General features: G+C 44.2%; 1 protein-coding gene across 7 annotated transcripts in view; it reads right to left on the bottom strand.

Annotated features, from left to right (window-relative positions):
- Positions 1–843: 843 nt before the first annotated feature.
- The window catches only part of greb1l (GREB1 like retinoic acid receptor coactivator), a 62,294-nt gene continuing 38,304 nt past the window's right edge, over positions 844–24,833 (bottom strand). For 4 of the 7 annotated variants that reach the window (XM_080726153.1, XM_080726155.1, XM_080726152.1 and 1 more), the window contains exons 11-35: positions 23,229–23,369; positions 22,591–22,776; positions 21,477–21,776; positions 21,102–21,230; positions 20,552–20,686; positions 19,848–20,045; positions 19,114–19,294; positions 17,571–17,760; positions 16,590–16,726; positions 15,469–15,811; positions 14,523–14,638; positions 12,953–13,176; positions 12,304–12,635; positions 11,761–12,027; positions 11,098–11,200; positions 10,176–10,322; positions 9,481–9,620; positions 8,858–9,019; positions 8,314–8,518; positions 6,425–6,587; positions 5,708–5,935; positions 4,679–4,820; positions 3,635–3,835; positions 2,536–2,674; positions 844–2,088 (exon numbers count right to left, since the gene is read on the bottom strand). In XM_080726153.1, the coding sequence (XP_080582279.1) occupies positions 1,925–2,088; positions 2,536–2,674; positions 3,635–3,835; positions 4,679–4,820; positions 5,708–5,935; positions 6,425–6,587; positions 8,314–8,518; positions 8,858–9,019; positions 9,481–9,620; positions 10,176–10,322; positions 11,098–11,200; positions 11,761–12,027; positions 12,304–12,635; positions 12,953–13,176; positions 14,523–14,638; positions 15,469–15,811; positions 16,590–16,726; positions 17,571–17,760; positions 19,114–19,294; positions 19,848–20,045; positions 20,552–20,686; positions 21,102–21,230; positions 21,477–21,776; positions 22,591–22,776; positions 23,229–23,369 (4,673 nt within the window). In that variant the 3' untranslated portion in view covers positions 844–1,924. The remainder of the gene's footprint in view (positions 2,089–2,535; positions 2,675–3,634; positions 3,836–4,678; positions 4,821–5,707; positions 5,936–6,424; positions 6,588–8,313; positions 8,519–8,857; positions 9,020–9,480; positions 9,621–10,175; positions 10,323–11,097; positions 11,201–11,760; positions 12,028–12,303; positions 12,636–12,952; positions 13,177–14,522; positions 14,639–15,468; positions 15,812–16,589; positions 16,727–17,570; positions 17,761–19,113; positions 19,295–19,847; positions 20,046–20,551; positions 20,687–21,101; positions 21,231–21,476; positions 21,777–22,590; positions 22,777–23,228; positions 23,370–24,833) is intronic. The other 3 variants (XM_080726157.1, XM_080726156.1, XM_080726158.1) reach the window with 3 other exon arrangements.

The raw sequence follows: 24,833 nt of genomic DNA, 5'->3' as shown, positions 1-24,833 counted from the left end.
AACAGACAGTAGTCCTACATCCAATTCATTTGCCCTTTCCCTGGGGAAAACGATATTTCTAAAATGGGTTCTTCATTCGCATTGGTCCGTAAAATGAATGAACTTCAGCTACCAGTGACGTGTAACAACATCACTTTAAGGCATATTCTTTGGACGACCCTGTGCAGTAACATATTAAAACATTCCTACCCGCTTTCAAGTATATGAATTGACATTTGGTCATCTGTAGACATTGTACATTCCCTTTCTATGATTATCCATTTTTCTTTGTTTGGGGGGGGGGGGGGGGGGGGGTTCAGAGCATATTACTAACCTTTTTACCAGGTGTTTGCTATGTGAATGATGAATTATGTGATGGGTTTTAAGGTGTATCGTTGGTAGTCACAGGCACATAACACTATTACAATAAGAGGCAGAATCACAGGCACAGACAATAGTAGAACAGTTGGCAGTAAAGAAGCATTGCATTGCACACTGCATTTAGAGTATTACTGGGATTATGCATACACTGCATAGCATGAAATAAAGAAGACTATTTATAAAACATCAGTCACTGCGAACTGATCTCATTGTCAGACTAGTCTCCTCTTAACTCCTGCTCTGCTCCATCTGATTGGCTAATACTTATAAAGTAACAGAAATGTAATGAAATCCTTCAGGTGAAAACCATACGCCCGTTTTTCTCTAAATCATATCGTTGTTGTCTGGTGGAAACCTTGTATGTCCAAAAGCGTTTGTTTGTATTTGTATGATTTTAAAAGTGATTTAAGCTAGTGAAAACAGCCGATCTACAAGCACACAACGCCTCGCGATGCGAGGCGTTGTGTGCTTGTAGATCTGCTGTTTTCACTGCTTTTGTGCGACCGCATTGTATGGTGAAGCAGGGCTTTACTTTACGAAAGAACTTACAAATTTGGAGATGGAGATACGAGGTTTTCGCTCGACAACGACGATATGCAAGGGCACAACTTTGACCCTCCTCAGGAGAGAAAAATCAAGACTTGTAAGATTTCTCACCTGAAAGAGAACTGATGCCATATAAATAACACAAAGGCACGAGAGGGAAGGGGTTCCTCGCAGTGGCTTGACATTCGTAGTTGCACCGAAGCAGCTCGGATACCCACGAGTTGTTCTAACCCCGCTGACATTGTGGAATTCGATACTCGTGTAAAACCTTTGAAGTGAAGCTGGGAAATCCAAATATACTGGCACGCCAAAAACAGGGCAACTTCCATGAGCATTACATTCCTTTGATGTAGTAAGCGATCTCTGTATGATCCATGAGCTTCGCTGAGTTTGTCCGGATGAGGAAAGCATAGGGATACAGGCAAGGTGCAGCTGAGGATGTCTTTGGTGAGCCACACACTGGGGTACCAACGCACGGGGTACCGATGAGCACGATGCACTGAATAAGGAGAAAGGTCAGTATATCCTTGCAACGCACTTGGTTGTACTCTCTTTAAAACCCTGAGATAGAAGTATATCCAGTATCGTACATACTGCAGTCACAGTCCAAGTATACATACTGTACAGTCTTCATGTACATCACATTATCGATGATAGTCTGTTTTTGCAGGAATACAACAGCAGAACGAAACGAAACAACAACAAAAAAAACGTTCATTGTCAGCTGTAGCGTTTTCACAGCAAAGTCTCTTTCAATTGCAAACAGGCTTGGTTGATAAGCCAAACCAAAACTCAAGAAATGCACTACCCCCTCTTGCTGTGCCAGGTGTAGTGGACTATGATAGTGCAGATCCATGTCACCAGAGCCTCAATCGATGGCCACGTGTCCATTGTTGGGGCACCTTGGGCCTCAGACTCCACAATATCCTCTCTGGTCTCCCGTAGAAATTGTTAAGAACTGTGATTGCTGGCTGGTAAGTGTGGGGACACACTCACACACTCACAGAGGATTCTACGATCAAACATGGCGGCCAGTGAGAAAGAAGAGTGGCCGATCCTCACTGCAGTTTGCTGTCTGGAACTCGTCCCGCAGGCGGAACTGCCACTCGTCCTCCAGCTCCAGCCTGACGATGGTCTGACGCAGGGAGCTTCGGTCCTGGCTGATCACACACAGAGTGGCACCTGTGGACATGGTCAGGGTCAAAAGTCAAAGTATTATGGAACTGTAGAACTATACAATGGGTACTGTTGCATTCATGTTAAATTAAGCTTGGACAAAAACACAGCCAAGCAGCTCAGCTTTGCTCACTTTAGTTAGTTTCGTTCCCCTTTTTCACTCAATTTAACTCGGGTAACTCCTACATTTGGGAGGGTGTAGACAACCCCAAGTCTCCTCCGATATACAAGGAGTCACCAGCTGCTTCTTTTCATCTGACCTAACTAATACGTTTCACCAGGAGGGTGTAACGCATGCGAGGAATGTGCCATTTCTCCTAGTTCTGCAACCTTCTGAACATATAGGGTAGATATCACCCTGTCAGTTTCCCACCCTCCAGCTGGAGGGTGGGAGACACATGGAAGAAAAGGAAGAGATAGTTCCAAGCAGAATGTTAAATAGACTTGAGTTACCTTTGAGGAAGTGGAATTTCTTGAGGAGACCAGAGACCACGAAGGAGTCACAGAGATAAAGCAGCAGACCACTGAAAACCAGGCCCTTATGGTCCAGGTTGGTGGAGTGTGGACGCGAGTTGATGTAGCACACAGGCACCTGACAGAAACACAAACACAGTCTTTTTACACATCCAGAACATAAAGGCATAACTACACTGTGAAGTCCTGTACAAATCGATAAACTAGTAAGACGCCCTAAGGGCAAGAAACGACCTCACGCAGAAACAACAGAGACTGACACAATATGTCCATATATGGGCATTCTCAGATATGGGCTTAATATCGATGACATCAGGGATCTCTATACAGTATATGGGCATAAAAGGGACAAAATTAATTAAAATGTGACCATACTGGTTATCATGAGACTGACACAATATAACCATATATGGGCATTCCCAGATATGAGCTTAATATTGATGACGCCAGGGATCTTGGCCATATATGGAGCGTGACATGAGGCATGATGCGAACAAACATCTCCATGAATTATTCAGGCTTCATGGGGTGAGTAATAGAGTAAACCTTTCAATCCCTTCACGTTAGAAGAAGCGTGTATTAGGGCATTCACGAATAGTGATTTTTTTTTAGTATTCGAATTATTCAACCTCAAAGTATTCGAATAGTCGAAGATTCGACAGGACTGGCCAAACTGTCAAATATGAAGTAAGCAAGAGGCAAACATTGTGAAAATAGCAGATCTACATGCTCACAACGCCTCGCAAATATTTATCTGCGGAACCGAGTCACATTAAATGTAATACCTACAATTCCAAGTGCTTGTCAGGGTGGGGGTCCCCAGTTCAAATATGTTTATTTTGGGGGTCAGGGCCTAAAAAGGTTTGAGAACCCCTGGTATAGAGCATTAACAAATTCATCCACCAGGGGCATTGACAACTCATTCTTATGACTTCCTAACTAGCCAAGCTTTATAAACGATATATTTTTTAAAGAAAAAAAAAAAAAAAAGAACTTTGGTGAACAACGTTGAATAGTGACTTTGATATTCGAATATTTGGTGAATGCCCTAATCCATACACCCCAAGACAGCCCCTACCTCTGGACCGATGTTGAGATAGCTGTCGATGCACAGCACAGGGTTGGTTCTGTTGTTGACGGCCTTGGGAAACAGCCTGTGGCTGCAGCTCTGGAGGAACTTCTCCAGCAGGAACTGGGCCGGCGCGGCCAGGAGCGTCTGCTCACTGTCAGGTGCACACACGTAATGGGACGGGCTGATGGGGGCCGGGTTCTCCATCTCCTGCAACCAGACAAGACAACGTGATTTAAACTTGAAACTTTTTCCTTAGCTGTGTGTGTGTAGTTAGGTAGGGGGCCTCTTGCAATTCATTGTTTTTATTTGTATTTTTAATCTATTTTCTTGACCTTCATGTAGTACTAGTACTAGTAGTAGAGATTTGTGTCAAATATAAAGTGAGGATAAATGTATTATCATTATTATTATTATCATTATCATTATATTTTCATTATATATGCATTTTTCATTACATTTTTTCAGAGAAGACAGTGAAGGAAACAGGAAAGCGAGGACAAACACAGAGGGTGATATACAACATAGGTCTCCAGCCAGAACCTAACATTGTGATTGGACATGTGATTACCAAGTCGAGGCACTGACCCGGTCCCAGCCGGCACCCCAACAGTGTTTTATTTAACTAGAATGGTACTGTTCCTGAAGAAACATTGAGGGCTCGATAACAAGCAAACCTTCGCGTCATTCATTGATTTCCAGTGTGAAATTACAGCTACAAAAACCTAAATAATTCATAATGTTTTTCGGAAGAAGAAAAACTTGTTGGAACTATGCTTCTAGGTGAAAGTATGATGGAGATAGAGCTAAAAGTTTTAAGGAGAATAAAAATAAAGTTATAATAAATAATAATGAGAAGAACATAAGAGGGCTCTCTCCAAACACAGACATCAAGCCCACTAATTATGCTTCAAACATGCAAGTACATTACTCATATGAAATATGATTTATCTTGAGGAAAGGCCAAGTAAACATTGAACGAATTACACAGACGCCTACTGTGTTTTGAAATGAATAGCGGGTCTATGGAAGGAAACATAAACAAAGACCCACCATGAGCTTGGGTTTCACCAGGAAGTCCTTGTGGCCCCCGAACGCGATGTGTTTCTTCATCAGGCTGAAGTGGTCGAAGCGACACAGCAGCAGCCCACTGCTGTTGGCCCTCAGATTGAAGTCCACTTCCTCACAGCTGTACCTGTATTCATAGTACACAACACCAAGAACACAGCCAGAGCCACAATGTCAGGGAGTGGCGGAACAATTGCTCACAACGCGTCGCAACACTTTTTTAGCAAAGAGATTTGGCAGAGAGTGAAAAATAACGATTATTGTCCCATCCCTACATCAAAGGTTCTAATTTTTTTCTTTTTTTCAAGAACCCCCAATTTGGTACTAAGCATCAGGTCACGGACTCTAAGACTCTGAGAGTGTACAAATGGAACCAAATACACCCATAAGGGTTGCATTTTTATACTTAATGAGTTACAGACATGTAAAGGTCCCTTTGGTTCTTAACCATGAATAACTTTGGCTTGGGAACCTCTGAAACCCCCTCAAGGAACCCCCCCCCCCCCCCCCCCGGAAGTCCCTGCACCCCAATTTGAGAACCACTGGAGAGTTACTACAGGGGGTCCTCCAAATCTTTGAGTGATAGAAAGTTATTTTCTCCTTTTTTATATTAACCACTTGAACCCTAGTGTCCATATTCAGAGAACTTTAGCCAAAAATAGCACACACAATAGCATCCTCAAGCTCACAACGGCGTTGTGAGCTTGTAGATCGTCTATTTTCGTCAAAGAGGTTTGGTGTAGAGGGGAAAAAGAGCAGACTAAGTACATAGTGAAAGGTCAAGTTTAGACAGTTCAAGTGGTTAAATATCTGAAAACACAAATTGACATGAATCCAAAATACACTGACGATTGTGCCGTCAAACGATGAAACTATATGGAATCTATGAAAAGGATGTGGGGGTCCCCGCTTCATCTCTCTCTCTCAACTAAGGGTTCCTTGGTCTGAAAACGTTGAAGACCCCTGGTCTACATGCATGACTTGAGTGGGTTGATCACTCCAGTGAGGACTCACCGGTTGAGGTCGTACTGGACGTTTTGCGTCAGGTCTACGTTCAGCATAACAAAGTCATGGAGGTGGCAGCGGGTGAAGGGCTGGGCGGGGGGCCTGCGCGCCAGGCTGCTGCTCCACTTGCGCGTGCCGCACACGGCATACAGGGAGATCTTGGGCGTAGCCTCCATGTGCTGCAGAACGGTCTTCAGGGACACGTTGGTGAGGCTGGGACCCCCCTCTGGTGTCTCACTGTGGGAATGTAAAAGCCAAACGGAGGACAGGGCAGACAGTAAGTAAAAATACTATGGATAAACTATGTGCTTCCCAAATTTTTTAGCTCAAGAGAGAAATTCGATGTTTGCCCGGGACCCAAACTAGTGAAAATAGCAGCTTTACAAGCTCACAGCGCATCGCAGTGAGCTTGTAGATTGACTATTTTCACTACTACTTTATTAATTTATGTAATTTCTTAGATTCTTTTTTTATATCTTCATGAAATTACTGAAAGAATTATTTAATTTATTTGTCAATTATTGTGAGAGAGAAAAAAAGCTAATAATATGTAGGAAACAAACAAATCAAGGGAAATTTGCCTGCGATCCACAAAGGGGTCCCGGCCCACTGCTTGGGAAACAGTGCTACATTATATGGACTAACTCTGAACTGCATGACCATTGCTATTGTAATCTCTATGAACAATTTGAGCTCTCTGAATGTTGTTAAAATAAAACAACGTACCTGGTGCATGGAGGCTGCTGGGCGTTCCACAGCACACAGGTGTCGTCCATCATGACGATGAAAGGCCACACATCCTGTCTCTTGATGCCCTGCTCCTCCAGGCGGTTCCTCTCCAGCTCCAGGTTGTGGTAGGACAGCTCTTTGATCATGAAGCGAGCAGCTCCTACAAACAACACACACACATTCAATACATGTGCAACTTTCCTTTTAGTCCAGCTCCTACAAACCTCACACACACATTCAATACATGAGCAACGTTCCTTTAAGTTCAGCTCCGTCAAACAACACACACATATTGAATACATGTACAACTTTCTTTTTAGTTCAGCTCCTACAAACAACACACAAACATTCAATGCATGAAGTGAGCAGCTCCTACAAACAACACACAAACATTCAATGCATGAAGTGAGCAGCTCCTACAAACAACACACATACATTCAATACAACTTAGGGATGGGACGATATGAAAATGTCATATCACGATTATTGGGACAAAAGAAATCACGATTTACGATATTATCGCGATAATCAAAAGCCAATATCCTGGGGCGGAACATTTGCCAAAAAAATAGCAGATCTACAAGCTCACAACGCGACTTTTTTTTTTTTTGTCGCATTCCTAAGTCAATAATAATGATTAAGACCCTAATGTGTCTGGTAGGAGACACAAAGGAGAATCTTTGTGTTTCCTACAGGAACCAGTGGTGATAATCAAATTATTGCCTCAGGAATGTGACAAATATACAGTATACATAATATATAGCCATGAATTCAAATCTCCATGGGGTGAGTAATCGATGGAAAAAAAAGGTAGTTTTGGGGGTGAACTACTCCTTTATAATACACAAAATAACCGGGGTTACGCTTGTAACCTATAGTTATTCAAGTCTGTTCAGAGCTTGACGATCTGATTGGCTAACTCACAAGTCACACTACTGACTTCCAAGTGTTTTCAATCGCAATAGCTCTTTTCCATTGGTTCTCGTGATATCTCAAGTTAAGTGTGGTGAACACAAAATATGGCTGACCCCAAAGATAAGCTGTGAACGGTTGACAAAAGGCTTGTATAAATTCCTCACTATCAACAGAGAGAATGAGATAAGTTACCGTAAGATGCACAGGCTACTATAACTATCCAAACTACTTCACAGAGATAATACAACATGATGAGGCAGTGTTTATTTATTATGCTACTCATAGTTGGAACTAACTTCCAGACGATATGAAGTTTGTATCGAACTACTTTTAAATCTATGGCAGGCTAAAAGCTTTGATAGTCTCCCCAGGCCTTTATTTAACAAAATGTGTCTTTCAGCTAATCAACAAATTGTGAATTATTGATTCTGATAGAGTCTCATTTTAGAAAACCCCAGATCAATTATGACATGTAAAAAGTAAAAACATAATTGCATGTTGACCTTTATTTATAGGTTATTCCTTCTAGAATGTATTTGTTTTAAATTTTAAATGCCTTGAAAATAGCAATGGCAATGCTATTTTGATTATTTTAATACACCACCATTGTACAACAAAGTATAATAGGGTTAAGTGATTCATTTAGTCATTAAAGCATCTTAGTCGATTATTAAATAAATAAATAGATAAAAATGATCACGTGTTGATAAGAAATAATAATAAAAAAATAACGGCTTCCTGAATATTCATTTAACATACATGAGCAAGATTAAAGGAGTAGTTCATGGGGGTGGGGAAACCGTCAGCGTAAGTTTACTATAATCAATTTTTTGTCTTAGGAATGCGACAAAAAACTAAAAATATTATTGAACTCAAGTCTCCATGGCGTGAGTAATCAATAGAAAGAAAGTCATTTTGGGGGTGAACTACTCCTTTAAGATGAGAAATCCAGCCCCAGTAAAAGCACTCACCGACTCCAGCGCTGTTGAACATGGCAGGCAGGACCAGCAGGATGTGGTTGGCCCAGTACTTCCTGTAGTGGGGCATCTCGTATTGCTTGACCACCAGGATGTGGAGGTGGCTGGCGCCCTCCATGGCATGGAAGAGGTTGAGCAGGCCGTGCTCCTGGCGCCCTGTGGTGGGGGTGAAGATGGGACTCTTCAACAGACCAGGGTCCTGGAGACAGAGAGAAAGAGAGAGATGAGAGAGTGAGATACATACATACAATACATACAAATAGGGATGGGAGGAAATGAAAATGTCATATCACGATGATTGTGACAAAATAAATCACGATTTATGATATTATTGTGATAATCAAAATCCATTATCCTGGGGTGGAACATTTGCCAAAAAATAGTAGATTGGGTTTAAGTGGTACCGGATATGCAGCTCGGCAAATAAAAGGTGAATTGACCCCAGTGTATGACGGAGGACAATATCACGATAAATTAAATCTCCACGATACGATTATGGTGACTGGTCCAGGCCATTACAGCGGTGCAGTGAACCCACCTTGTTGGAGACCAGCGGGAGCCTCATGCTCTCCAGGACGCTGCCCTGCTGACTGAAGACAAAGTGCTGCTCCTTGGACTTGGGAATGATGAAGTGGAGCTGGACCTCCTCGCCCAGCATGGAGGAGGAGAAGGTGAAGGCATGGAAGGCGCACTCAGACAGCTGCAACGTAACACACGCGCGCGCATGAATGCATGCACAGACACACATTATCAACACAGTGTATATTTGTATTTTATATATTATATTTGTATAAAACAGTGGTTCCCAAACTTTGAAATCTGAAGGTCTCCCCTTATCTTTGACTGGGTACACTGTTAAAGTTACAGACTTGTAAGGGTCAATTTAGACCCCCATAAAGGAACCTAGAGAGTCCAAAATGCGACATAGCTCTGTTTGCACAATGCTGTATGTACCCCCTCCAAATGTATATATGTTCCCCCTTTTCAACTGTTTTTATTTTATTTTTGACACTTGCTTTGGCAATGTAAACACATGTTTTCTCATGCCAATAAAGCTCCTTTGAATTGAGTCCCTGAAATCCACTTTGAGAACCACTGGTATAAAACATACATATTTTGTTCTAAAAAGACAGTGGAGAGAATCGGGTGTATTGCTCGTACCTGTGTTGCAGGGCTGGCTTCGCGGTAGTGGTGACACTGCTCACAGTGGTGAAAGGCATTATGGGCCGCAAACCTACTCAGACGGATAGACACGGTCTCTCTTTTCATCGAAGTTTGGCTCTCTCCTTCTTTTTTAACATCTGCACGTACAAAATAACAATCATTTTCATCTCCATACCAAATAACAATCATATTCATCACATTCCTATGAATACTTTTGAGAGTAAAAAACACATCTGACATTCCAGTCGCAAATTACACTCACAATTACAAAAGTAGCAAAGGGTCAATTTGCTAAATTAGAGACTTTTTTATCCTACCTGAGATTCAATCCCGGGTCTGCCACATGAGAAACCACTAGCATTATTCCAAGACATATTGCATTTATGAACTTCCGGCCGTACTACGTGTCAATTAAACACTTCAGGCAGTATAACTTGTCAACCAGTAGGTGTCCTACCCGACACTGATGTCCCAATAGAAGTGTAGGAACACTACCTCCAACAACAGCAGATGTGCTAATTATTTAGTATAGTATTAACATACTCAAATACTCAAAATGTATTCATTCAATGTATTCTCACAATGCCACGCAACATGATGCGTTGTGAGCTTGTAGATCAGTTATTTTCTCTATTTGACGTACTATACAACAAGTGGTTAAAATGTGACTGTGGTCGTAGGGTTCTGCTGACCTTTCAGACCCGTTGGCATCATGTCAGTGTAAACAGGGCTGGCCTTCCTGAACTTGGGGTCGCGGGGGTAGAGGTCAAAGGGCATCTTGCGCATTTCCTCGATGTCAGGCCACCGGGTGCCAACTGGAACCGGAACCTCCGACGTCTCTGGAGATTTTCAATGAGAGCATAACAGTGTGAGAAAGAGAAGAACATTCCCCACCGTGACTGTGTGTCTACTGTCTATAGCAAGGGTCTTCAACGTTGTCAGGCCAGGGACCCCCAAACTGATGGGGAGATGGAGCTACCTACCTTGTAAGGTGGGGGTGGGGCTACAACCTATATTGTACACGTATTTATGTATACAATTGTTTTTATGTGTATAAACATACCATGTTATTGTGCATTCAATACTATGCTATTAAAACGTGGCCATACCACTGCCATTCACAAACATACCTTAACTACATACATTATACATTAACTGAGAACCAATATCAACAATCTATCACTAATCTGTCAATTGCACAATAATCATGTATACAAGCTATTTAAAAGAGACAGAATCATTTAAAGACAATTTAAAAAATATTCCCGCGGACGCCCTAGGGGTTGCGGACCCCTGTTGAAGACCCCTGGTCTATAGTAATGTAATGCAATGTTGACCATATTAATCCCACGGGGGGAATCCATTTCAGCTTCAGCCAGCTGAATGCTGTTCAGGTGGTCATACTGAGTGCTCAGGCGGGAGCAGTTAGGGGTTAAGTGGCTTGTTCATGGACACCTCGACACATAGCTGGGGCCTGGGAACCCAACAGGGGACCTTCTGTTTCCCAGGCAGCCTCTATACCCATTCAGCTGTGGTATATGTACTGTATATGTCTATAGGTAAGAATGTCAAACTGAATTGAACAAAATGAACAGCTTGCTTGCAAATCCTCACCTTCCTCTACCTCTTCCTCATCATACACGTCCACCTCCAACAGTCTGATGAGCATGCGAAACAAGATGCGCAGAAACTGCAGGTAGGCCCCTGTTTTTCCCACCTATAGGGCAGAAGAACATACCAGTCAGGTGACGCTGCAGCTTTCACCGCGTATTCATTTCAACTGGACACCCTTTTCCAACTAATCTCCGGCTTACTTTGTGAATAGTTTTTTTACGCGACTCACATTGTCATCTGAATTAAACACGTTGGCTCCATGAAGAGCACTGAGAGTTGAGGTATTACATTTTGTATAACATGGGTCTATTGTGAAAATAGCCGATCTACATGCTCACAACGCCTCGCATTGCGAGGCGTTGTGAGCATGTAGATCTGCTATTTTCACAATTTCAGCCTCTAATATTTGACAATTTGACCAATGTATAATTTGTCATTTAGATGTATTAAAAAGTCCTTAAATTGTCACTTTAGATAAGTGCAGATACCCTCTATACACTTAAACTTTATATCGGTTTGTTTACTGTTGAGTTTTCACATTAAGTTGATCATCTGGGCCCCCCCCCCCCCAAAGAAAATAATAATTTGGGGACCCCTCTGGGGGTCCCGACCCACAGGCTGAGAACCACTGCCATACGGGGAGAACAGGGCAACTGCACTAACCTGTGGGGGTCCGCTGAGCAGCAGGCGTCTCGGATGAGGCACGGTGGTGGCTTCGTAGTCGGCGTGGTGCTGCCTGGCCACCGTCCACTGGCGGTAGAACATGCTCTGCTCCGCCCCCTGCATGTGCTGCGTGGGCAGGGGCCTCAGGGGGCTGCTCCAGGCCACGTCGGCGTGAGGCAGCAGGGAGTAGGAGCTCAGCTGACTGCCCGACTCCCCGGCCAGGAGGTTGTAGGCCGCCCGGGACAGGATGACCGTCCGTGCGGACACCTGTTGGTCAATAATCAATGAGAACATGAGGAGACAAGACAATGTATTTGGTGGTGGTGGTGGTTATGCTTTATGTAACATGATATCAAGGACAGAAGTACCGTTAACACTCAAGTCAGTGGTAAGGTAGTTCAAGCGTGACAGAGATACATGGACAAGGTGTGTCGGTTTTCATAGTATACTTGCAAACTGCGGTCGCAACAATCAATTAACATTTGATCTACTCTAATAACGTCACACGTAATCAGACATGATAATATATAATCTATTACACACCCGCTCGGGCTTGGCGCTGCCGCGGCCGCACTGCGTGGATTGGCTGGGCCTCTGCATGGAGGAGGAGCACGGTGACGAAGAGGACGAGGACGAGGAGGAGGAGGCTACGGAGGAGTTGGAGCAGAGCGAGGGAGGTGCTCTGGAGGACCTGGAGGAGGGGTTGGGCGGGAGCTGGCTGCTGCCCAGGGAGTCGCACTCCTGTTTCACCCCCTGAGGCGCAGTGCCCTCGTCTCTGGTGAGGACGCCGCCCTCAGGCGGGCAGGAGGACCCGGAGGGCTTCTGGAAAGAGTCGGCGACGTCCGAGGAGCTGACGCCGTTGTCCGCACACGAGCCTGAGAGAACAAACGAGCAGAAGGAACAGGAAAGGTGTTGGCATATATAGTCTAAAAGATATGTAAAAAGAATCAAGAAAACATTCTATTTAACCATTTAAAACCTTTACTCTTTGTTGACTGAGGTCTAGCTGGGTCTACATTTGCCCATCTCCATAATCCGAAAAATAGTTGTTTTACAAACTTACAACAAGCCACAATGCATTGTAAGCTTGTAGATCTGCTATTTTTGCTGAATGTTCGCTCCAGAATAGGGACGTTACGGTTTACATGATTAATCATAATGAGGCCATGTCTCAGGGAGGTCAGGGACCCACCGGAGGCTCTGGTAGCGGCACTGCCATTGCTCGGTGGCCTCTCCAACTCATCGCCGTCATTACAGTGGGTGGCCTTCTCTCCCTCTGTCTCGCGGCTAATGGACGACGGCTCCTGGACCAAACCCGCAGACACGTAGGTGCATGCCAGGCCCACCTCCTGCTCCAGGGCGGTGCGTGTCAGGTAGCTGGAGTCGATTAGGCGCAGGTCACAGTACTTTAGAGACCTAAAGGGGCAGAAGGGCAGCAGAATAGCAAGTTAAGACAGTGGTTCTCAACCTGTGGGTCGGGAACCCCCCAGAGGGGTCCCCAAATTATTTTGGGGGGTCCCCAGATGTTTAGGTAAATGTTAACATTGTTTTTCTCACTCAGCAGTAAATAGACCAACATACAGTACTAGTAAGACTCCCTAACCGGGAGATAAGCGACCGTAGGTCACATGTATACACAAAGAGTAGGGAGCAGTGTCCCCAAAAAATGTGGAGGGATCCATGTTGATGACATGAGTGTAGACATACTGTGTAGCGAGTTTCGTGATAATAGGGTAAAAATTGGAGGAGCAGTGTCCAAAAATGTGCTTTCAAAAATCGGCCTGAAGGTGGCGCTATATGGGACAGATCCATGTTGATGACATGAGTGTAGACATACTGTGTACCGATTTGAGTGATTTTAGGGGCAAAATTGTAGGAGCAGTGTCCAAAAATGTGTTTTGCAAGAATCGGCCTCATGGTGGCGCTAGAAGAGGGCCATGTGAGAAATGAGGGGTGGGGTCTCCGCGCCGCCGAGGCGGACGAATAGGTACCGGCCCCCGGCTCTCCCGGTCGCTCCTAGCCCAAGTTACGGCATTTTATGTGCGCTGCAGTGGCAGGGGGTCCTCCACTGGGGGCGCCACCACTTTTGCATCCGTTCTGGAGCACCAGGAGTCGGTGGTCCCCGGGAATTCCCCGTGAGCAGCCCCGTTGGGGTGGTCATTTGGTCATTTTTTACACCTGGGGGTCCCCCAGGGACCTGGGGGTCCCTGGAGCTCCGGGGGTCCTTGGAGGTTGTAGTTTGGCAGGCAAGGAGTGTGTGTGCAAAATCTGGCATGGATCGGGGCAACGGTTGCGGAGATATGAGCAGGGCAAAAGTGTGACGTGTGACTGACTGACGCACGGACAGCCGGTGGAGCTTTTGATAGTAAATGCGACCTACGGTCGCAATAAGAGTATACAGGGTATCTGCACATTTCTAAAGTGACCATTTAGGGACTTTAAAGACCTGTTTAGTACCTCTGGTCAAAAATTGGTCAAATATTAGAGGCAGAAATAGTGAAAATAGCAGATCTACATGCTCACATGTAGATCTGCTATTTTCACAATGGAATAGATCGAGTCAAACTAAAAGTAATGCCAACTCCTACAATTCCAAGTGCTTGTGCAGGGAGGGGGGGGGGGGGGGGGTCCCCAGCTCAAATATGATTATTTTGGGGGTCATGGCCTGAACAGGTTGAGAACCAGTGAGTTAAGAGCCTGGCAGTGTGTGATGAACTCTCAGAAGATGCATTGCGAAGAGATGACAGGAGGGAGCAGCGCACCTTGGGAAGGTCTCTCCCAGGGGGTCCTTCCCGGTGAGGATGACGATGCAGGGGAGCCCTTCTAAGTCCTCATAGGTGCGTGGGGTCCATTCTTCATTGTCACAACCTCGCCAGGCCTGCAGCAAAACACAATGCACAGCGCACATGATTTACAGTACACCAATGTCTTAACAACGCTATGATATCGTCACTGTCGGGGTGGAAACCTATTATGTCGAAAACAGGTTTCTCCGTTTTTCAGAAAATGGAAAAAGTGTTACAATGGAGTTATTATTTAGTCTCAAGTTCTTGTTAATACTTTTCTCAACCACTTTCACTTTAATTTAAAAACATCGGCAAGAAGAAAAAATAAACGTTGAAATATGGAGATACAAAGTTTCTGCCCGACAGCGATCATATGAAGCATGACACAGCAAACAAAACAAAAAAACACCAGCTTAAAACATTTAATCTCCTGTGCATATCCCTCCCTATTATGGTAACGACCAGTGTTAATTTTTTCAGCAAATTTTGATTTAGTCTTAGTCTTTTGAATAACACACCATCTTAGTCCTGTCTTAGTCTTCTGAAATTGTTTTAGTCTAGTCTAGTCTTAGTCGACTAAATATCAAAATACTTAAGTCTTTTAGGGCTAAATAACCACATAATTCTGAACAAGTCATTGTCTTCTACTTCCTGTTACTTGGTCAAAATAAACCATACATAAAAGATGTATTTGGCTTTAATTTCATTGCAGTTACATACCAGCCATTAGTCTTAGACTTAGATTTAGTCTTAGTCTTTTGAACAACACAAATAAGTCTTAGTCTTCTGAAATAGTTTTAGTCTAGTCTAGTCTTATTGACAAAATATAAAAATCTTGTAGTCTTTTAGTCTTAGTCAATGAACACTGGTAACAACGAGTTGTAAGGGCGCCGGGCGGGCCGGACGGCAGGCGGAAACTCACCCTGAGGCGGCTGGTGAAGTTCCTGGGCAGCGTGAGCTCGGTGGCGGGGCTGCCCAGCAGCACGGCGAAGCAGTACTGGAGGCCCAGCTTGTCGCGCACGTCCTCCAGCCGCTCCCGCGCCAGCATGGCCAGCTGCAGCGAGGGCACGCGCACCAGCAGCATGTGTCCCCGGCCGTGGGAGCCCTCCCTGCAGGGGGCGCTGATGAGGTCCTCCACCATGGCCAGGGTCTCCGGGGTGATGTGGTCCCTCAGCGACGGGGAGGAGGTCAGGGCCATCATGGCCTCCGTGTACTGCTGGATCAGCAGGTAGCTGCGGATCACCATGCTGTGCAGGTGAGGGTGCCTGTGGGGATGAGGGGGATGGTCGTTAATCACAGCGCTGGCATGGTTTACCCTTAAGCAACTTGTTTAATAAATCCCATTCAGACCGGGTACACATTATTGTGTATCATTATTTTATGCTTTAACTATTGAAAAATAGCAGATATACAAGCTCACAGCTTGTGAGTAATAGCAGCGCGGCACCGAGTGCCGCGCTGCTATTAGATCTGCTAGTAGATCTGCTATTTTTGAAACATCGTGAAAATTAGAATTTTGACCCGATTCTATGAGTGTCTTTTGAATCCTTCTAAGACTTTTTGAAAAACCTATGTTTCTATGTCAGCAATCTGGCCAGCCATCGTCAAAGAAAAGGTCCTTTTCACTTAACTGGAGCACAGTTAGTCTGAGAGACTACTATGTCAGTGGTTCTCAAACTTTTTCATGTGAAGGACCTCCAAACTGATATTTATTTGGCCACGGTCCCCCATCTCAAAATTATTAGTAATAATTAATAATTAGGGACCCCCCAGAAGCAACATTTGAGTTACAAACGTTCACTTTAAAAATACATATATTCAAAGATTTGCACACATTTTCATGACTTTTTCCAAAAATAGCAGATCTACAAGCTCGCAGCGCGGCACTCGGTGCTGTGCTGTGAGCTTGTATATCTGCTATTTTTTACTGGTTAAAGAAATCAATAATTCTAACCCTAAATGGGTTAAGCAACTTGTTTAAGAAACTCATTTAAAGCGGGAGGAGAATCAAGACTCCCAGTGAGCCACAGCTGCAGCACCGACCTTTCCAGGAGCGTTCGGACCATCTTCTCGAAGGCGTCGTCGCAGCGCAGGATGGGGCTGGCCACGCCCCACTGCAGGGAGCTGCTGTAGTCCCTCAGGCCGAAGTACAGCAAGTCACCGTTAGGCTTCTCCCTCTGCTGGAAGAGAATGGAGACCAGTCTGTTTGTTGTACATGCTTTGTTTTATTTACTCTGTCAGGGGTGTCGCACCAAATTCTGGGCCCTGGGTACTAGGATTCACTGCGGGCCCCCCGTGAATGTTCTTCATAGGGGGAGGGGGCTTAACCCATTTAGACTGGGAACTAATTATTTTATGCTTTAACTATTGAAAAATAGCAGATCTACAAGCTCACAGAGTGCCACGCTGCGAGCTTGTAGATCTGCTATTTTTGAAAAATCGTGAAAAGTATGTTTCTATGTCAGTGGTGCTCAAACTTTTTCATGTGAACGACCGACCCCCAGAATGATATGTATTTGGCCACGGACCCCCATCTAAAAATATTTTTGTTCCAGGGTCCCCCCCAGAAGCAGAATTTGAGTTACAAAGTTTGCTTAAAAAATACATATAGATTTGCACACATTTTCACGACTTTTCAAAAAATAAAAAAAAAGTAAAAGCTCGCAGCGCGACACTCAACTCTTAGGGCTCATCAGGGTTGGGGGGTCCCCAGTTCAATTATGATTATTTTGGGGGTCGCAGCCTGAAAAGGTTGAGAACCCCTGTTATAAGGTTGAGAACCCCTGTTATAAAAGACATCTCTCTATGTAATTCCACCTTTTCTCCTCTAGGGGGCGTAACTAGACCACAGCTGATGCGCGCACACACACACACACACACACACACACACACACACACACACACACACACACACACACACACACACACACACACACACACACACACACACACACACACACACACACACACACACACACACACACACACACACACACACACACAGACCACTTCAAAGAGACTCACCATGCTGTAGCTGGAGGGCCAGTGAACTTCATTATGGACAGTGATGCGTGACTGTCTGGTCTGCAGGGTGAAGGGGAAGCAGCTGACCTGCAGCACCAGCAGATTGACGGCCTCCAGGACCTCCTGGCAGTTCACCACCCTGTCAGCCAGGCCCTGCAGCTCCCCGTGACACACCGAGCCAGACAGAGCACTGTGTGGACGGACAGAGAGAGCACGGTCAAAGTCATGAAGTTAGGTCCAGTTACAGTATCTTACATGTGACTGCACGTGCAAAGCTCAACATCCCAAATGAACAATGTGAGGAAGTAATGCGAAGACAAATTGCAGTGGGGAATGGTTTTAACCGCTTAAACCAGTGTTTCTCAAACTTTCACATTTCAAGGTCTACTTTTTCTTTTTTTAATAATCACATTTTTATTGAGTTTCATATTTTAGATTGTAATTAGAGAAAAGAAAAGATGTGTGTTAAAATGTTTTCATTTACTCCTTTTTATTGTTTTAGCAATTTTAATGACTTGATTCCAGTGGTTGGGGGAATGCGTGCAAGTGGCTAAATATGTCTTTTTAGACACAATAAACCCATTCCCAAGATGCACCACAATCTTTCATGGGCAGATGTGACTTATGGGAGCTAGTAGTATTACTGTAAAGAAAGAGACAGCTTGTTGTGTCTAAAAAGACATATTTAGCCACTTGTACATGCCCCCACCCACTGAAATCAAGGTCATTAAATCGCTAAAACAATAGAAAGAAGTAAATGAAAACATTTTAACATTCATCTTTTCTCAAATTACAATCTAAAACGTGAACCCTTGTTGTAAAAAACAATGTTGTCCTGTAAAGGCCAAGGAGGTTTGCATATAAAGGCATCTGGCTTGGTGGGTGTCTCACAAGGACATGTTTCAACACAAAACAAAAAAATTATACAAATAGAGAAAGATCTATAAGTGTAGTCTAGAATGCAGAATTCATGTCCATGGGAGTTGATATATAATTTCCTTGTTATTTAAAACAGTCTGCACCGTTCCTTAAAACAAAAAACAAAAACACAAAGGACAAGGCCAGACTCGTAGCCACAACAGCTCGCATTGAAAGGCTTCACGTTACACCAGTGGTTCTCAAACTTGGGGTCAGGACCCCAAGTGGGGTCCCTAAATTATTTTGTGGGGTCCCCAGATGATTAGCTTAATGTAATTTTCTTTCCCTCACTCAACGGTAAACAAACCAACACAGAGTCAGTATAAGTGTATATAGGGTATCTGCATATTTCTAAAGTGACAATTTAAGGACTTTCAAGACCAAACTGGCAAAACTGTCAAATATTAAGTAAGCTAGAGGCGAACATTGTGAAAATAGCCGATCTAAATGCTCACAACGCCTCACGTTGCGAGGCATTGTGAGCATGTAAATTCCAAGTGCTTGTCAGGGTGGGGGTCCCCAGTTCAAATATGTTCATTTTGGGGGTAACGGCCTAAAAAGGTTAGAGAACCCCTGCGTTACACAAACACAGAGAGCTGTAATTCCCGTTGTTGGCGTTTCTTACCTGGTGAGGTCGACGTGCGAGTTGTCGTGGATGAGGACGAACAACGTGTAAGGGTTCTGTTTGACTTTCCTCATGAAGGCCTCCATCTTTACGTGCACGTCCCCGTCCAGACGCACCACGTACTTGTCTGATTTCTGGTGGGCCGTGGAGGCATCCTCCACCCCTAGGTCCACCAGCACGCCTGCATAACACACACAATGATGGAGGAATGGTTTAATTGACGAGATAATTTAACTGTAGAGCAGGGGGTCTTCAACGTTTTAAAGGCAGCTAAGGGCTCCTTAGCTGAGAGAGAGATGAAGCAGGGACCCCCACTACACATTGTATAAAATTGTGTTATGTTCATAGATTTCTTACTAGACAGCTTAGACGTGTTTGACAGCACTGTCATCATGTTGGAGTAATGTGTATTTTCAGACATTTAACCACTTGAAACGTCAAATACTTGGTCTGCTTTTCTTTTCCCTCTACAAACCTCTTTGCCAAAAATAGACGATCTACAAGCTTACAACTGCTGTTTTTGGCTAATGTTCCACTCAGAATAGGGATGCTAGTGTTCAATGTAATGTAAAAAACATGATCATATCACACAAAGATTTGGCTGCCCCCCCTGTCGTAACTCTGAGGACCCCCTAGAGGTCCCCGACCCCCTGTTGAAGACCCCTGCTGTAGAGCATAGAAATGGAAATTCTACTGTGTACTTTCTCTTGCTGCAGTATGCATACGGTAGGTACCTGATTGTCGGATGCGCTGTGCGGTCTGGTGCACCAGTACATGGGAGGGTGGCACCAGCACTAGGAAGTCCACTTTGCAGAAGCGTCCCAGGTCCAGACTCTGGCTGCCCGAGTCAGCTATGGAGCAGACCTGTGACAGGAGGCTCCGCGCCACGTTCAGCTGGGGAGGATAGATCTGGAACGCCTCACTCAACAACTCTGTGGAGGGTGTGGAGGGTTAGGGTTAGGGTGTATGGAGACACAGGGAGTGCCGATACGGCGGTCAATACAACGGATGACATATTGAACACCTGTCTGTTTGTAGGTTATCTGCACATTTAAACCCCTGTGGTTGGTTTCACGGTGTGTTCTCACATTGAGCATTCTTATTTATGATGCTGGTAATAAAACTAAAGTGCTTGAGGATATTCTAAGGAGAATGATGTTAAGTCACTTAAGACGTGCAGTTAAAATAACCCTTTTATTTGTTCAGGCATTTCTAGAGCAGTCTATTAACACTGATAGGCCATTACTCTTAAAGCTACAGTAGTTCTGTAACAATAGACAGAGCTACATGATTGATAGTTATAGGAACCAAAATGGACTCTTACAGGTCTGTACCTCGGAAAATTAAAAACACTGAGGATTTTTTGAGTGTACTATAGATCGGGTTAGACAAAACCAGGGGTCCTTAAATAAAACATGTTAAGGATCAGTGGTCTAACCTGAGTCGGAGGGCGGCAGCATGCTGGCGGCCTCCTGGGAGTGGATATGATCGGCGACATCACCCTGGAAGGGCTGGATGACCTGTCCCTTGCGCCGGCGTTGATACCTGACCAGCTGCTTGTCCAGGTTGTCTCCTGGGAACAGCAGATCACCACGGTCAACACAACCAATGCACATGAATTCCTCACAACACACTTTCATTATTATGATTGATAAGGTAACCATCAACCAGCCAGAGACCATTAAATACAAAGGTGTGTTATTATAACTTTGCATAAAGTGTGTCATAAAAGTAGCAATTCATCTTTTAGTTAAAACTCTATATTCCAGTAGGATTCATTAGTTGTTCAGTGACAATAGCTGGAGAGAAGGGGAGACCCCCCTTCTCTCCAGCTATTTAATAAACAGAAAATAATTTTTCAGAAGGGTGAACCTCACAAATATAATTTATTTGGTCCAATTATGTTCCAGCTCCAATTTTGTCAAAAATAAAATCCAACAACTGGTAATTTAATTCTACAGTTCATGTTTTGCGGGTCCAACACTCACCAAGTGAGGTGGTTCTGAAGTGAGACGCCAGGATGCTGACTTTCCCTGTGATGAGCTCATAGCTGATTTCCTTCAGAAACTCATTGGTTGTGAGCATGCCTTCGGCTAAGGCCCGTGCTTGGTACTTCCCTGCATCCAGGGAGAAACATGATGTTACAACATTTCATTACAACAATCTCTTAAATATTTGTTTAAATATGTATGTGTCTCTCTCTCTTTTTGTCAATAGAAATGTTGTCAGTCAATCAATCAATCAATCAATCAATCAATCAATCAATCAATCAATCAACCAATCAATCATTATCACAGGTTAATTGATGACAACCAATGGGATGAAGATGTCCGACTACAGTCAGTACAGTACTCAGTGCTCACCTAAAACAAGTACGCAGAATTCATTTCCGCTCATCTTGGACGCACAGATGATGACCACGTAGGTGGGCCGACACTGCTGGTGCGGGGGTCCTTCGCTGATTGACCGCAGGGACTCGGAGATGCCTTCGCCCAGAGAGTTATGGGTGACCAGGACTTGGACACTGCCTCCGGAGACGCTAGCCTCCAGCCGAGCCAACCAGGGCAGCTGGGCCGGGGAGATGGCGGGACCCCCAGGACAGCACAGCATGGCCTTGAGCGCTATCTGCTCAAACTCCTCCCTCAGTGGAATCTGCTCCGAGCCTGCAGGAGAGAGAGACCTAGAGATTAGCACATGAAACGACTTCGAACCTTGACTTGTCTTTGAATGTTTGACATTGTGTTGTTGGCTAAAGAAATACAGCCATGTAGAATTTGCACAATAAAGGCACTTGAATGTGCAACACTGAGTATGCATCAGGGCTGGCTATTTGCCTTCTACTATATGTGTTTAGAAGGCGAGGCTCCAGTGTTTGTATATAACATAAAATAACAAATATTTATACTCAATTTACATATTTAGCAGCTGCTCTTACAGAGTGCGAGATTAGAGAATGCAGAGTGAGCATGGACTCTAGTCAACAAACAACAGGGTAAATAGTCAAATAAGCAGAGTGCAAAGAGAACAATGTAGTGCCTCAGAGAAACAAGGATAGCAGGCAAACATCAAACCTAGCATCTGTCTAAATAATATGCTAAATACTCTTCACTGAGGAGTTTGTTTGATTCTTGGAGCTCCTAATAAGTAAAAAGTACAAAAATAAATAAGTAAATGTGGTTTTCTATGACAGTGGATCTCAAAGTGGATTCCAGGGACTCTGTGGGTTCCTAAAGGGGTCTAAATTGGCAGATACAAGTCTGTAACTCTGACAGTGTACAAATGGAACCTAACGGGTTCATTTGGTTCCATTTGTACGGGGAGACCTTGAAATGTGAAATGAGAAACACTGTTCTATGAAACTGTATGCCCTACAGATAGACAAAAAGGTGAATGTTTTCAACCAGTCAATCAACTAGTTACTGAAAATAATGAATGGAAACACGTATTTGTCCTGTTCTGGCTGAACACGTGTCTTACCTAGTCGTGCCAGGTATTGCAATGTGAGCAAAATTGTAGTCTCAACGCTAAGTATCTGGTTGCTGCTGAGGCCAAGATTCTCCAAGGTTTTCTCTGTCAGCTGGCTGCTCTTATAGCAGCTGACCAGCAGGGGGCTCACCACAATGTCCCCTACGTTCCCATAAAAATAGGGTAAAGTGCCATGCCCTGCAAAGAAAAGGTATAAAAAGACAGAAATTATATTATTGCACAGTTATAATATGTTGACTGAATTGACATTGAATGTTGCATTTATATAGTAATAATCTAGAATGCACTGCGTTTGAGGTCCATATTCTTGAACCGCCCTCTATCAGTTGAACCACTTGAACTATTCTGGAAGCGAACATTCAGAGAAAACAGTAGCTCCATAAGCACACAACATTTCATGTTTTGCGAGAGCTTGTAGATCTGATATTTTCTGTGAAGATATTTAGTGTAGAGCTATAACAAAAAGGGAGCCTAGTATAGACTACAGTCAACGAATATGGCTCAAGTGGTTTTAACTCACAATCACAGATTCACATTGGTGTGGAGAAGACATGTGGGATGTTACTGAATCTACACAGCGTTCAGTCAGTGGTCATTAGAAACAAGGACACAGACACTTTTTTTCGTACCAATGAGAATGACTGGGCGAACTCCTGAAGTGTTGAGCAGGTTGTTAGGAACGATGACAGTCTCCCCGGCAGTGACGGGATGGGGCTGTACGACCCCTGCTACAGGCGGCTGTGGAGCGGGCATGGCTAGCACAGATCCTGCTGGGAGATGAACAGACCATGCTGTTAGTTACTGGTGTCTCATCACGCTCATTAAGCACATTAAGCACATTTTACAACTACCACCATCAACCAAAGAATCAAACAAACAAGAACAGGAGAATAGGATTTTATTTAAATCAAGCAAATAAAAACAACTGGGGCAGGGCTCTTCAACGTTTTCAGTCCAAGGACCCCTTAGCTAAGCGAGAGATGAAGCAGGGACCCCCACTACATAACGTGAAAAATTGTGTTGCAGATTTAACATGCTCATGGATCTCTTATAGCTTAGACTTGTAGATCTGCTATTTTTGGAGCGGTGAAAGCGCTCCCAATAGACAGGTATGTCCGTGGGTATGTGGGTGGCTGGGTGGCTGGCTGGGTGGGTGGCTGGCTGGCCATGTCCGTAGCCTGGCAATACCTTGAGTGGCCACACACAACACACTAGTTAAAGGAGGGGCGCTGTTTTGTGCAGGCCAGGCACACTCACCACTCACTCACAGGCACAGTTTACTCACTCACTCACTCACTCACATAGGGTACAGCTGCTCAAATTCACCGCTCCACTTCGAACCGAGGTTTGATTTTTTGGCTAATGTTCCACTAAGAATAGGGATGCTAGGGTTCAAGTGATTAATGTAAAAACATGATCCTATCACACAAAGATTTGGCGGACCCCCAGTAGTAACTCTGAGGACCCCCTAGGGGTCCCGGACCCCCTGTTGAAGACCTCTGAACTGGAGTATAAAAGTGGGTTAAAAACAGCATTTCAGAAATTCAGTTAAGGCCAGGGTTTACACAGTCAAGGCCACAGAGAAGAAAGTAGTCTTTAGTGGAGATTAAAAAACCTCTAATGACTGTGCGCAACAAATTGCTAGGAGACTGAAAGGCCAGAATACTAGGAAACTGAAAGGCCAGAATACAAGGGTGCTACGCCTTCTTTTATTAGGTGGATGGATGGCTGTAATGTGTTTCTGTTCCCACCATGCTCAAGTAGTTTGAAAAGACGGGAAAAGAAGAGTACATTAGCCTGGCTCCAGCCCCTGGATCGCGCTAGCTTCAGCTGAACGGAGCTCTCGCATTCAGGAGAATAATGAATGATGGAGAATAATGAATAATCTGAGTAATGGAGTGAAACGAAGCGAAGATTCAGGCTGAGTGTCAGGTTAAGTCTTAACCCGACACTCAGTCTGAATCTTCGCTTCGTTTCACTCCATTCTCTTAACCGTTAAGAGAATATAACTGTAATATCTGATTGACAGAAATCTTTCCTCAGTCTGCAGATACTTGGGTGATTCACGGCTGATGACATTCTATGAGTAAACCAAATGTCAAATCACTTAACAGTGTAAATTGGTCATATTCGCACAGTGGCAATTTTGCTCTCACGTCAGACAACACGTCAGCCTCACCCTGGCCAAGATATGACTTCCGCTTGGTTCCAAGATTTCTAGCGGAAGTAGCGAA

The sequence above is a fragment of the Nannobrachium achirus genome (genome assembly GCF_963921795.1).
Source record: "Nannobrachium achirus genome assembly, chromosome: 5".
In the NCBI taxonomy this organism is placed as follows: domain Eukaryota; kingdom Metazoa; phylum Chordata; class Actinopteri; order Myctophiformes; family Myctophidae; genus Nannobrachium; species Nannobrachium achirus.
The sequence above is the reverse complement of the archived record's forward strand: the minus strand, read 5'-3'. Positions and strand labels throughout refer to the sequence as shown.